Source organism: Zophobas morio, unplaced genomic scaffold, assembly GCF_036711695.1.
Source record: "Zophobas morio isolate AGI-343-1 ecotype UQ-CSIRO unplaced genomic scaffold, CSIRO_AGI_Zmor_V1 ptg000021l, whole genome shotgun sequence".
Taxonomy (NCBI): Eukaryota; Metazoa; Arthropoda; class Insecta; order Coleoptera; family Tenebrionidae; genus Zophobas; species Zophobas morio.
The window spans coordinates 4,414,521-4,429,082 of NW_026972126.1; the positions used below are offsets into that span (position 1 = coordinate 4,414,521).

A 14,562-nucleotide genomic window follows, 5' to 3' on the forward strand; every position below is an offset into this window, starting at 1 on the left:
CTGACAGTTTTTACTTCCCGAGCGTAAACTAGGGAAGTATTATAATCGAGTACATCGGGTTTCAGGCCACTTTCCTATGTTCTTGGCGTTCCATAACCCCTAGAGTACGAAAAAATAGGTCTCTCGTTCCTATCTGTGTCGTCTGTCGTCTAGGTCTGTTATTATTAGACAGATAATATGCGAAACTACTGGATCGATTGTTGTTAAATTTCATTATGTGCAAGGTGTCACTAAGCACGCGTGCCTCGATATCTCATGCAAATTTAATTGTCTGTCTAAAATTGCTTTAAAAATTGTGAAAAATGACATCTGTCAACAATAAAAATCAGGTAATTAGTTATTAAATTATTAACAACTAATTATTTACTTGTTTATTAATTATGCAGTTCATTAACACAAATCAGAATTACGAACTTAATTCTTCAATTTTGAAGTTTAATATTTTCAAAAGTTTAGTGGAGGGATTTTTTTTTTGTTTAGTTCTTCAGGGCCTTATTAACAACGTACCATCAAGCTTATACATGATTTTTCCATCATTCTGTATATACATACAGGACACATCAGAACAAAAATAGTTTCCAATGATATTATTTTTGACTTAAACTCATATTTAAAACAAACTGATATTGCATTGAATTGAATTTCAAAAATTGGTTACAGTGAGAATATGAAAATACGTACTCCTATTACAATTTTAAATTGTACAACGACCATCCACAATCTCAGGTCGCTGCAACAAATGGTTTTCTAGGTATTTTTGTATTTTTTTTATTTTATTTAATGTAAAATTATTTACTTAGATTCATTCTCAAGACCTAGTAAATTTTTTTTTCAGTTTTAATTTTTTACTGTAACTCAAATATATTATATAAAAATAAAGGTGGGTTATGAAACCCAAGCTGAAGTATTCTGTCTTTTATCATATTTCAAGGCAGATTTATTCAACAAAATTTTTAAATGACGTCATCATTTTTTGAGCGAGATGAATAACTAAAATGTGTGGTAATAAACTTCGGTCACTAATGAATAAAGAGCGGATTCTAGGGCAAAAGCCTTTTCATTTTGGTTGTAGACACATGCATCAAAGTTATATAGACGCTTTTATTTGAGCCCTATTTGGTTTTGCCTATTTGCCTATTTTTGATCATGAGTACCTTTTTTTGCATTTTTTGACGTACATTACTTTTTTCTGCCTATTTTTCTTTTTTACTGTCTATTTTACTTTTTTCTGCTCAGTTTGTTCTAAAATGTAAATTTTCTATTTCCATAAGCACATGTTTCTTGTCAAGGTGACATTTAATATTTCCGGTATTATAAAGAAAGATAATCCAAGTTTTGGGTAAAAGAGTCGGAGGAATTCAGTTAGCATAATACCGATAATTCAATAACCCAAATCTATTTTTCTGCGCAAACACACACAGCTAAGTGCGAGGTAGTTTTAGAATAATTAAAACACCCATTAACAGACCCCAACACAGGTTGTCTATTGCTTTTCTAGGAAGAGCTTTGATGTGTTAAATACCAACCCCTCCTACAACTTTCTTTTCGAGTTCTCTTCCTGTATCAATTAGTTCGTGTTGGGTTTTCGTAAAGTGAAGTTCAAAAATCCAAAAGTGTTTTAAAAATTGTTTATCATCTAGTATTTTGTGCCATTTTTAAAAATGCTTGAGATCAAATCGCCTTTAAAGGACAAGTTAAGGAAATGTACGACAAATACGTGTTTTAAATGGATTGTAAGTGTAAATTATTAATGTGGTATAATTCAAATAGGAAATTAATTTCATAAGTTCGCATAATAATGTATCAATGTGTAAAAAATAAATAAATAAAATGTGTCGTTGTAGATTTCATGCCAAAAGAAGTGCCATGATCTTGAACATGAAAATACTGACATGCACAAATCAAATCTTACTAAAGATACCAGGTAAACTTTAACTTCCTCATTTCATAGTGAAGACTATAGAAACATTTTTAGTATGAATTGGATTTGTTGCGGCAAATATACCGCCGAAGAAACTTAACAACAAAACATTGCGCTGTTTTTTGGAGAGAAACTGAAAAAATAATATTCCTGAGGAAGCAACTTTAAGAAAGAATTACTTGTCCCAAGTTTACAATGACGGAAATATTGTGTGATTGCATAGAAACTAAAGATTGGGAACATCCTAATTGTTGCAATTTTATTTATTTAGTTATTTTACATTGTACTTTTATAGGTGATTAATAAAGTTAGATTGGGGTTCACGATATTTGGATAGCAGTCGATAAGACTACAAATTCCAATGGGCAATACGTTGCAAACATTGTAGGGGGAAAATTATCTGCAGAGGCAGCTGGTACACCACATTTACTGGCTTCTGAATCGATTTAAATTAACTTCGACTTGCAGTAATGTTCGATTGTATCTTAGTAACGTCAGTCAGATTGGTTAGATTTACCAATGCATGGTTGCAAAATTTCGTCAACATTTTTCCACAATTATAGGAAAATTGCAACTTCGGTATGTGGTAAAGTATTCTCTGATGTAAGCCGAACTTAAATTTGGAGATCTGAAATGACAATATTAATTGAATTATAATAATACAATATTATGGCCAACGGGAATCAAATACGAAAAATTAAAACAGCTACTAACAGACGGCGCTAGATACATAGTTAAATGTGACAAACATATGGAAATATTTTATCCCAACTTAATTCATGCAAATGTTTGGCTTACGCCTTAAGTTTAGTAGTTGAAGTCATCCGGAATCTATATGAAGATGTCAAGCATTTTGTAGTGTTTCTTAAATAAAACTCCATAGTTTCCTTGCCTTATTTAATACCCGCGATTATATACAAATAAAGAAACACAACTTCTCTAACTTAACGCTCTATTCGACGGCCATCATTGCTCTTTACTGTAGCACATGCTCTGCACTGCGTGCGCCCACACCTATGCAACTACCTACACCACACTACTCTCCCCTTAAAAAAAAATATAAGAAATCTCCTTAGTATCGGAAACGGTCTGGTGGTTTCAATTGACTACGCCGTCTCAGCTTTGTGACTAAAGAGCTTTCTTTTGACAACTCTGTTTGATTATCCTGCACGTCCTGATCAATCTTACAATCTAACAGAATTTTCCTATCCTCTACATAGTTCTTATCCTCAATATCTACGTTCTTATCTTGTACATTCCGTAGTGCCCTATTGACTAACAGCTGATTTATATGTCGTTTCCACACATAACCTTCCGTTATTTCTACTAAATAGGTGCGCGGCCCTAACACCTTGACAATGCTGCCTGCACACCAAGCTGGCTTGGCGTGGCGATAATCACGTGCTAGGACAGTATCATTTACATGAAATTGTTGGGATCGCTTACCTTTATAATGTTTAACTGCCTGAGCTTGCTTTTTACGCCACGTTTGCTGCAAGCCTGCCTTACAAACATCTACGGCCCTGGTGTCGGGTCGTAACAAATCTAGTCTACATCTTAGATTCCTACCTAACATTAACATTGCTGGTGATTGACCAGTCATACAATGAACCGTATTTCTATAATCCAAAAGGAATTTGTTTAACGCTAAATTAAAATTTGCAAGATTGTCATCTTTTAAACATTTGTATAACGCCCTCTTGACCGTTTTAACAGAATTCTCTGCTTGACCATTCGTAGCGGGGTGATATGGAGCTGATCTTTTAAATCGGATACCATTAACTCGCAAAAAATTTTCAAATTCTTCCGATGTAAAAGCTCTGCCATTATCCGACACAATGGTTTTGGGAAACCCAAACCTCGCAAACAAACTTCGCAAAACATTAATGGTTGCTTGAGTTGAGATGTTTGTCATAACAAACGCTTCTGTCCATTTACTGTAGGCATCCACCACAATTAAAATTTGTTTATTGAAAATCGGCCCTAAAAAATCTATATGTATCCGTTCCCAAACTGAATCTGGAATTGACCATGGCATTAGTTTACTTAAACCGGGAGCCTCCCGCAACTTTAAACAATTTGGACAATTTGCAATAAAATTTTCTATTTGCGTGCTCATATTAGGCCACCACACGTACGAACGTGCTAAACTTTTTGTTTTCACAATTCCCATATGGGATCTATGTAGCTCCTGAAGAATATTATGCCGCAACGCTTTTGGAATCACGACTCTATAACCAAACAAAATACAATTCCCTTCTACGGTGAGATTATTCTTGTACTGTTCGTACCCCTTTAACTCCTTGGTTATACGTTTCGGCCACCCTTTTTGAATATATTTCAACACCTTACTTAATGCCTTGTCCTTCACAGTCTCCGACGCGATACAAGCACTGTCGATGGGTAGGTCTGAGTTAGAAAAAATATAATTAAAATAAGTATAGTCAGCAGCTGGTTCCGTAAACTCGTCTGCTACTGGTAACCGCGACAACGCATCGGCATTATTATCCATTGACTTGATAAACCTAATATCGTACTCATAATTCGCTAATATTAACGCCCAACGCTGTAAACGATTCGCCGCTAAAACTGGTAAACCTCGTTTAGGACCAAAAATTGTAACCAAAGGCTTATGATCTGTCTGTAAAATAAACTTATGACCAAAAAGATATTGATGAAACTTAGTAACACCGAATATAATTGCTAAAGCCTCCTTCTCTAACTGACTGTATTTCCTTTGCGCGCACGATAACGTTCGAGAAGCGAACGCTATTGGATATTCGACATTATTTACTACATGCGAAATAATAGCTGCAACCCCATGCTCTGATGCATCAGTCGTTAAAACTATTGGCAATGTCGCATCATAATGCGCTAACACTCGATCTGATGTCAATATTTCTTTTACTTGCACGAAAGCTCGTTCGCAATGCTCCGACCACACAAACTGTGAATCCTTCTTGAGCAATTCATATAATGGGTGCAACAGACTCGCATTATTAGGTATAAATTTATTGTAATAATTTACCAACCCTAAAAAAGCTTTCACTTGCTTAACATTCTGCGGTCGTGGAGTGTTCTTGACATCTCTCACCTTATCCTCACAAGGATGTAACCCAGTCTTGTCAATTACGTATCCTAAATACGTTACCCTATCTTGGAAAAATGCACATTTCGAAAATTCAATGGTTAACCCGCAATGTTGTAATCTAGTCAACACCGCGTGCACTCGCTCTACATGCTGGCTAAAATTCTTTCCCGTAATCAAAATATCATCGAGAAAACAACACACCCCATCGAACCCTTGTAAAATCGTCTCCATTATTCTTTGAAACTTAGATGGTGCACATGCTAGCCCGCACGGTAAGCGCGTGTACTGAAATAACCCCTTATGCGTCGAAATTGTCGTAATTTCTCTTGACTGTTCATCTAACCCTATTTGCTGATAAGCTCGTGAAAGATCTAACTTCGTGAAGGTTTCTCCTTTCAATTTTGCAAAAATTTCCTCAATCCTAGGTAAAGGAAACAAATCCGCCTCTACCGCTAAATTTGCTGTGATTTTATAATCAGCACATATCCGTACGGTGCCATCTTTTTTAATGATCGGAACGATAGGCGTTCCCCAATGACTAAAATTAACCGGTTGTAAAATTCCCAACTTAACTAACCGCTCCAGTTCTAGCTCCACCTTGTCTTTAATTGCAAACGGTAACGGCCTAGGTTTATAAAATTTAGGCTGAGCCTTTTCTGAAATATTTAACCGTATGGTGCTCCTATTGAACAACCCTAACTGATCTGAAAAAACTGTCGGAAATTGCCCTAACAATTCCGCGACGCTCCCATTATTATTATTTGCGGACTCAATTTTATTTAAAAATTCCAGATTAAATTTGTAATAAAAATCTCGACCTAGTAAAGGTGGACCTCCGTTTCTAATGACATACAACTTCAACTTATGGCGCAAATCTTTAAACTTAATTTCTACTTCGACATAACCTAATGGTACAATTTTCTGTCCATTATAATTGGACAACCATTTACCGTCTGACCTTAATGCTAAATTACAAAAATGTTCACTCCAAAACTTTTCAGAAATTACCGACACAGATGCACCACTGTCAAATTCAAACCTTAACTTGTCCTCACCAACTTCGACTTCTACCTGAATTGGCGCGTACCTGACCTCGTTCGTCTGCACCCTGAACATGGTTTCTTCTGCCTCCGTCGACAAAAAATTATGACTTGACCTGCCACCTTTCTTTGAACTTGAGCAAACCGCTGCTAAATGACCTCGAATTCCACAAATATGACATATGTAATTCTGATAACGACACTTACTGACATGGTGTCCCTTTTTACCGCAAACCTTACACCATAACTGCGATCCTGACTTGGCTGCTAGCTGGGAAGTAGCCCCAAATTCCGCCTTTCCTGTCACACGACCGTTGCCTCTTCTTAAACTTTTTGACTCTCTTCCCTGGCCTTGTGACTCTCTCCAACTTTTTTGATGAGACAACTGGAACATTTCCGCCTCTTCCTTCTTCCGGGACCTTTCTGAGTCCAATACATAACGGTGCCTCGACGCCTCCTTACTAGCCGCAATATCGACACTTTGCTGCAACGTGAGGTTACTCACATCTTCCTCCAATAAGCGATCTAAAATAACTCCTTCGCCAAGCCCCATGATAAAGCGATCTCTCAGTACCACTTGTAGTTCCGCCCCGAACTTGCACTTCGACGCCAAATGTCGGATTCGGGACGCCCACTCGACTATCTCTTCGTCTCGCCCTCGCACTGCATGATAAAACTTATACCTCTCTGGGAAATGTAACTTGGGGGGGACAAAATGCTTGTCAAACAGTGTAATTAACTCCCTGAATGTTTTCTTCGTTGGATCTTCTGGAACACATAGATTCTCCAGCAACTTGTATGATTCTTCGGTGCAACAATTGATCAGTAGAGCTTGTTGAATTTTGTCGTCTGTGATGTTGTTCACCACAAAATATTGCGTCAACTGAGTATAAAAAATCTTCCAGTCTGAATTGATTGCAAACTGCCTCAGATGACCCACATTCGTAAATCTTGCCTCACTTGATTTCGTATCTTCGCCGCCCATCTTGTTTTTTTTCTTCCAACGCTTAACTGCCACGTGGCCACCGCTTTTTCACTCTCTCTTTAACTTACGCCGATCTGTCCATAATTTTCCTCGTCGCCACTGTAGTGTTTCTTAAATAAAACTCCATAGTTTCCTTGCCTTATTTAATACCCGCGATTATATACAAATAAAGAAACACAACTTCTCTAACTTAACGCTCTATTCGACGGCCATCATTGCTCTTTACTGTAGCACATGCTCTGCACTGCGTGCGCCCACACCTATGCAACTACCTACACCACACATTTCTTAAAGCTCATATTAGGATCCAAGCCTTCCGGGAAGCCTTACCGGATTGTCCACTGCCTCCAGAACCTGTTCTGACAAAATGGTGTTCATGGATTGAAGCGGCAATATATTATTGCGATCATTTTAACGATATAAAAAAGGTTCGTTGCTATTCATAATTTTGTTGTGTAATTTTAAATTAAGTGGAACATTTTAGGTTATTATGGAATTTGACTCCACAGTGTCGACCAAACATTCTCACTCGCGAACATCACACTCGGAACTCTACTCTTTTCGCTCCTTCTTCCAGCCTAATCTGTAGCCATCCCAATTCTCCTAGATTCACTCCCATTTTCGCCCTAAACATCACTCCTCTCCTCAAAAATTCCAAATCCCACGGTAACTCTCCCATCAACACTTGCATCGCATCCGTACTTACTGTCCTACAAAACACGATGCACCCACACAATACGCTCCTTTGACACCTGTTCACCAACTCCCTCGCATATGCAAAACCCTCTTATAAAACAAGTATAACTAGATTAGAAACCTTTGAGCTGACCTTAAGTCAGTCCATAGATTTAGTAGAACAATTGTATAAACGACTGGATTTTATCCCAGGGAGAGTAGGTGAAATGGCATTTAAAAAACTGCAAGATACTTTACAAAAAAATACCGGGTACCAAGAGCTTAAACTTGTCAGCAAAACATTACAATGCGAAAATGTAGAAAAAGATTTAAAAATGAGACCCACTGAAATTTCTAGTTTTAAATGTTCTCCTTTAACATCGTGTGATGTTGGGAGATTTTAATAAAATAAATAAGATTTCAAAGAAAACCATTTTTTCTAAAACGTGCCTAAAGCCCCATTTTCGGGCCTAAACCCCCCGTTTGCCGGTTTTAGGTCCTAGTTTGGCTTTTTTTTATCCTAAAATCCGCTGTTTACAGTCATGAATGTTAGCTGATCTTTTATTAATATTTGCAAAAAACCCAATATTATGTAGTTTTTAACAGAAACTAACGAAGGCTAACGAAATTCTCACCATCAAGTTTTTGGTGAAGATTTACATGATGATAAATAATAATCATAAAGCACACTTAAAATTTCATAGCAATTAGTCTATCTAATATAATCGGCAAAATAGTATATAAACAGTAGCCAACATACAGACAGAAACGGGAACAATATTTTCGATTTTTACAAGCCGTGAGACAAGGAGAAAATACGAGTAAAAAGAGAGCTACAGTATTACCATTTTAGTAGCAACAAATCACAGCTAATTCAATGCTTTTTATGGCTCATGTAGTGATCAAAATATTTACAATAAACAGGACAGTAAAAACATGCAGTGTTCGTTTTTTAAGAGCACCACCATTTCAGAAATTTCTGCAAGCACTTTCAAGTATTTTAAATGCCTGGGTAATTGATGATAATACGGTGTAAATATTGTACCTCGAGGAAGCTTAAATGCTTAATTAACAGAAAACACTGAATTTGCAAATGTCTCGTTAACAGCTTTGACCATTTATTAGCCATGCACACGTTAATTGCTTATTTAAAGCGGAAGAAGTTATGATTTCGATATCGTGAGAACGCGCCGGATCATTCGATTTCACGATTTTACAACTGTAATGATACGTTGACCGCGAGGTTTTGCAGCAAATTAATCAGTCTCACCTTCCTGTGTTGGCCAACTCAGTCCATCCCTTTTTTTCTTGTTCACGTTTTGAATTGAGACCACCACATCCAGGATTTGATCTGATTATGGAGCAATTTTCTCGTTTATGGGCAAAAATCAGCAGCCATTTTCATCGTGCGCATTTCTCATAAGATCCGTGCATTTTTGTTGCACCTTAATTATTTTCAAGTGTTTCGTGACTCGTTTGCTTGAAGATGATGGATTTTTACAGCATCCGAGCGACTACCGTGAGAAAGTCGAAAAAAATTATAACTACAGTCCGTTCGATTCGTTTTGTGATCGTTTCCTCTGTTTGTCGGCCTCTAATTATTTTAAGCGTGTGGATGGCTCCTGGAAGTTAATTAGCGTGCATGGGTGAACCTGATGGCACCGAAAATGGTAACAGTTTGTGGAAGCGTTGATTAGATTTTAGTCTGTTATTAGATGTTTTATGGCTCGGTGAGACGTTTTAAAACTAATCTCTATAAATTAACAGATACAGAAATGAGGTTTGTGAAACTTGTTCCATAAATTTTTTTTCTAACCCTCAAGGATACTAGCACACAGTTCATTCATTCATGAACGAATCGCCACTGTCAATGATTAATGAATGGTTGGTCATTCAGGCACTTGTTTAACAAATGTAATATATTGTTTTTCTTTGTACTACTGTCTTCATAATTTTGTTTAGTTTAGTGTCGCTTGACTGGTACAAAAAGATCGACAGCGACGATACGTTTTGGTTTTTCTTTTTTTCTTTTCGCTAGTTTCACGACTACATTCTACCACTGAGGGCTGTTGTTATTAATATTTTCAATTTATTACTTCCTGAGCCATAACTAGTAAGGGAAGTATTGTAGTTGAGTCACTTATCGCTACCGATTATTACGAAAGAGTACTTCACTATTCTTTTTAAAATGGAAACATGCTAACCAAAATTTGCTTGTTCATCCTCTACAAAAAGTTGATGATGTCATCTTTAAGTTTTGGACTATCTGTAAAAAAATTATAAATAAATTTTACCATTTTATGTATTATTAATAAAAGACCTACTAACTACTGAGTCGGAAACTGGCATTTAGATAATATTTCTGTCGCAACGGGTGTTACAACCAAGTAATGCTACGTAGTAATGAGTTTGATGACAAATTAAAAACATGTTCGAGATGCTACCGAGGGAGCAACAAAAAACACGAACAAAGATAGTCATGAAACTTTGAAAATTTGTCTTTCATAAAATTTTCGTCTTGTCAGATTACCTCAGTTTGAAAGTTTAAGTTGAAAATGCTTTGATCAAATGCAAACGTTCAAAAATCCAAGGCTGTCTTTGATCGTGTTTTTTACTGCTCTCTCAGTACTAAACTGTGAATGTTAGGTTACTTTTATTTTTATATAGAAGAAGTCTAAGTTACGATAAATCTTGTATAATTTATCAAAAAGTTTTATTATACTAATAGTGTTAAATTTTGAATTTTCGAGAATTTTCATATTTTTAAAATTACGTATATGTTTTGCTGCATTTTCCGGGTTTCAGAATATAAAAATATTTAAAATTTTGTTTTAGTTTTTTAAAGAATCTATAAATGTCTTAAAACATTTTTTTTTGTTAAGAGCATACAGATTTATTTGATGTGCAAATTTGCTAAGTTTGGAAACTGATTGTTCACGACGTCTTTAATGTTGAACGAGCAGGACCGGATTAACATGAGCTGCCACTATAAGCCCAAACTATTTTGTCGCCTCCTTCCATATTTTTTTTGAGCTTTTTAAAGAATATGCTCAAAAACACTGAATATTACCTTATGAAACCTAACTAAAAGGAATTATTTTTAGATACATTTATTATCTTTAATCAACACATCAACACTTTCAACGAGATTTCTAGGACGCAAATTTTGACAGTCATGGCGATAACAATTATTCTTAAAATTGATTGTCTGGACTGGTTTTTCAGTGTACAAAGCAGCAAAATTTTTCAGTTTTCATTTTCATAGATTTTTAGTACCAATTAAATTCGCCCTGGATTTGGATTTTTCATTGTCACACAGACCTACAGGGTCATCAAAATTGATTGAGAGAGTTGGTACCCCCTGTTTTTGTCGTGATGTTTGTCAACTTTATGACAGATTTGTTTAAGGTTATATGGCAATGAATTCAGTGGCGTGACAAAAATTAGAAACTTCAAATCTGACAACTAATGTTTTTACCAAAAAAAAAGTCGAAAAAAGACGCCACTGAGTTTTGAAATTTGAAATTTGAAACTTCAAATCTGACAGCTAATATTTTTATACAACTTAATAAACCAAATTATTCAAGTTCAGGTTTACCAACTCTCTCAATCAATTTTGATGACTCTGTATAAGCGTTCAGGAATTAAAGAATCGTCGTGCTCTTTGTTATAACTGTTTCAGAGATTTTACATATTCTAGAATTTCATTGTCAGGAAATCATTTTTAGTAATGTGTTCAAGTATCATAAATTTCTGAAATATTTCCTTGTAACTAGAAGTTCTTTTCTTTCATTCGAAATCGATTTGATCAATAATAGAGATACAGTCGTGGCCAGAAAGTCTTGGACGTCTATGTCATGTCAGTGTTACAAAGTGTGGAACACCTTTACGTATTATAGTATTCTTTTTTTAGTTCTGTCGTTTTTGGCACTGCTGACCCAGAATGCGAAGTGACAAATCTTTTAAAATTCAAGTGTCAAAGTGACAATAAAGCATAGATTACATCAACATTTTTAAACACCTTGTCGAGATTCATCAGTGTGTTTCAGTTTCTTGTTTTCATCATATCCTTTATCGGCAGTTAATGAAATTTTGATAGTAAATATATCTTATTTTAGAAGGTTACAAATTTGACAACGAATCTTGAGTTGTACTATGAAAAATCTTAATAAATTAAGTTTACATCGTAATTTTTTGACAAGCTCGAACAAACGTCAGCGCTGACAGCTCACTTTGTGACAGAAAAACTTTTGTCAATAAGACTACCTTTTTATTTTATTCCGCAAAGTAGCCCATCTCCTTAGGTGTACATGCAGAGAAGCAATTGTAAATTTAGTGAATCACATCAAAAAGTTGAATTAACGACAAGGAACTTAGTAGAGAGATCTCGTTTGAAGCGAGCTTTCTTTTCTTGCTATTTTTAGCATAATCCTTGTAAAAAGTGATTTAGATACAAAACGGAACTTATCAAGAAAAACTCGTTTTGACTTGACAAAATTGGATTCTGAATCTATTTTTTATCAAAAATCCAAAGGTTCTAAAAGAACAGAAATAGCTTGAATCATATTCATCGAAATCTTACTCTTCGTCGTTACTTACGCTAGAGAAGTCGAAGACGAAGTGGTATAGCCTGAGAAATCCTATTTCGCAACCATTATCCTTTTTCAAACCACTTGATGTACAACTGATAACAACTGGAGCAAAGGTCTATTCCGTCGTAGTTTGAGCGACAAGTTACTTTGAAACAATGGAACTATGTAGAAGAAAAAATTAATTAAGTAAGTTTCTGAGATAAAATTCTTTTTCTCGACAACCAAAGGCAATATATATTTACACAATGTACACCTACACAATAATGCAAGACAAAACTGCCCCGGAAATATAAACTCAACGTCGACATGAGTAAAATTTTGAAAAATTTAGATTGACGTTTGACTTCTATTGCAGGTACCTAATTTTTGAAATTAACAGTAGTGGGATAATATGTACATCCACAATTTTTCGTCCTTCATAATTTGCCGCTGCCACAATGATCCTTTATATTAATCTAGGACTATAAATGATCAAAGTTAGTTTTTGTTCATCTCATAATGAATTGTCAAACATAGAAAGAAAACTAATTACCATAAACATAAACTTCAATAATTTTCATAGTTCTGTTCTTAAGTTTTCTATTAAGTTATAGCAATACATTATTATGTTGCTAGGAGCAGTTCGGTTATAAATATTAGTAAGCTGATTAATTGATTCGTTGTACTTACTTACTTATTACATTTAAGCTTGCCCTCCATGCGCAGAAAGTGATTAGTGAATCAACTATAAAATTATTCAAATGATCGCGGATACCATCTGGAATGTGTTTCAGTTGGTTTCTCAGAAAAATTCGGTCATTTTCACGAATACTTATTCAAGTAACTTGACTGTATTTTAATATTACAACTATATTCGCAATTGCTAAATACATATGTCAGCTGGTTCCAAAACAAAACCAAACCATTATCGAAATTTTATGAAATAATATATTCTTGTACTTGTGGTTTACGAAAGCTACCTTACTTCCTGGGCGTAAGCTATGCCATGGCCTACTCCATCAATATACACTAACGTGTATATATGGACATTCCATTCTGCGATTTTTCATTGTTAAAAATGTTCCATTTGACGTTTAAAATAGTACACTAATAATAACTAGCGCCACTTAACGGTCACTGCTGTAAAGATTCCATGCGTTTGACGTATATTTGACAGAGTAGAAGGTTAAGGTTAAGTGAGTGGCATAATTTTTTTTCTGTTTGCATTTAATAAGGAATCGAAATTTGGTGGACAGGTTAAACTTTTGGCAAAGTACAAGAGTAACAGAGTTTGTAGAGAAATTTAATTTTTATGTGGTTCTGTTAGCAGAACAATAACGGAGAATTGAAATTTTCTAACAACAATCTTCTACTTTCAGGAAACAAAAACGGCCTTTTAATTGACATAAATAAATGGGGAACTGCAAAAAATGAGAAGGTTATAGAGGTTTTAATTAAAACGAAAAATCCACAAAGTCACCGAAAAAAAGAGAAGGAATTGCTTAAATTTTCGTTGTTAAAAATTATCAGTGATTTGAGCAAAAATCTTGCCACACCATTGAAACTCACATTGGATGCAGTTCAAAAACTTGCAGGTCCATCCTTGGTCCCCTTAAAGTCATTGATACCTCCCCACAGCCGCGGATCCAGGGCGGGGGGAGGTACTTTATTTTGACCAATTTCAAAATTTTGAAATCGCATTTTATTTTGTAAATATACTACTTATACGTATAACGAAAACAACCAAATGTCACTTTACCCATGTTATTTGAAAAAAGGGTACACTCGTTAAAATTTTATAATAGTAATCGAGTACATCGGCCGAATTGCCACTTTCATTTTTTCTCGACGTGAGCTCTAGATTACGAAAAAGTGGTCTCCCGTTTCCACCTGTCTGTCTGTCTGTCTGTCTATCTGGTGTCTGTATCCATTTTTATTCGAAGTAATCTCCGAAACAACTGGACCGATTATTGTCAAATTTGGTATGTATATTAAAAATACCATGTACGAGGTAAGCGCCAAATATTCTCGGCCTAACAAAGAAAGAGACCTGATGGAAAAAAATTAAATATTTATATTTCAACATAATCTCTGTTAACTTCAATACATTCAAAACTACGTTCAACTAACAGCTCTATGCGTTTAAAAAAATTATTTGAATCTTTATCACTAAAATGATGTAGTACTGCCGTTTGCACCTCTTTATCCGTCCAAAACGTATTCCCTGCAAGTCGTTTTTTATCTTAGAGAACAGTTAATAATCGTTCGAAGCTAAGTCA

At 35.3% G+C, this 14,562-nt stretch overlaps 1 protein-coding gene across 1 annotated transcript; it reads right to left on the reverse strand.

Annotated features, from left to right (window-relative positions):
- Positions 1 to 2,993: 2,993 nt before the first annotated feature.
- On the reverse strand, positions 2,994 to 7,037 carry LOC135131606 (uncharacterized protein K02A2.6-like). Its single transcript, XM_064059417.1, has one exon. It carries the CDS (start codon positions 7,035 to 7,037, stop codon positions 2,994 to 2,996), a length of 4,044 nt encoding a protein of 1,347 aa, XP_063915487.1.
- Positions 7,038 to 14,562: the final 7,525 nt, after the last annotated feature.

Bases quoted from the DNA above. Each gene is read 5' to 3' on its own strand.
- LOC135131606 (XM_064059417.1), bottom strand. From the start codon at position 7,037: ATGGGCGGCGAAGATACGAAATCAAGTGAGGCAAGATTTACGAATGTG.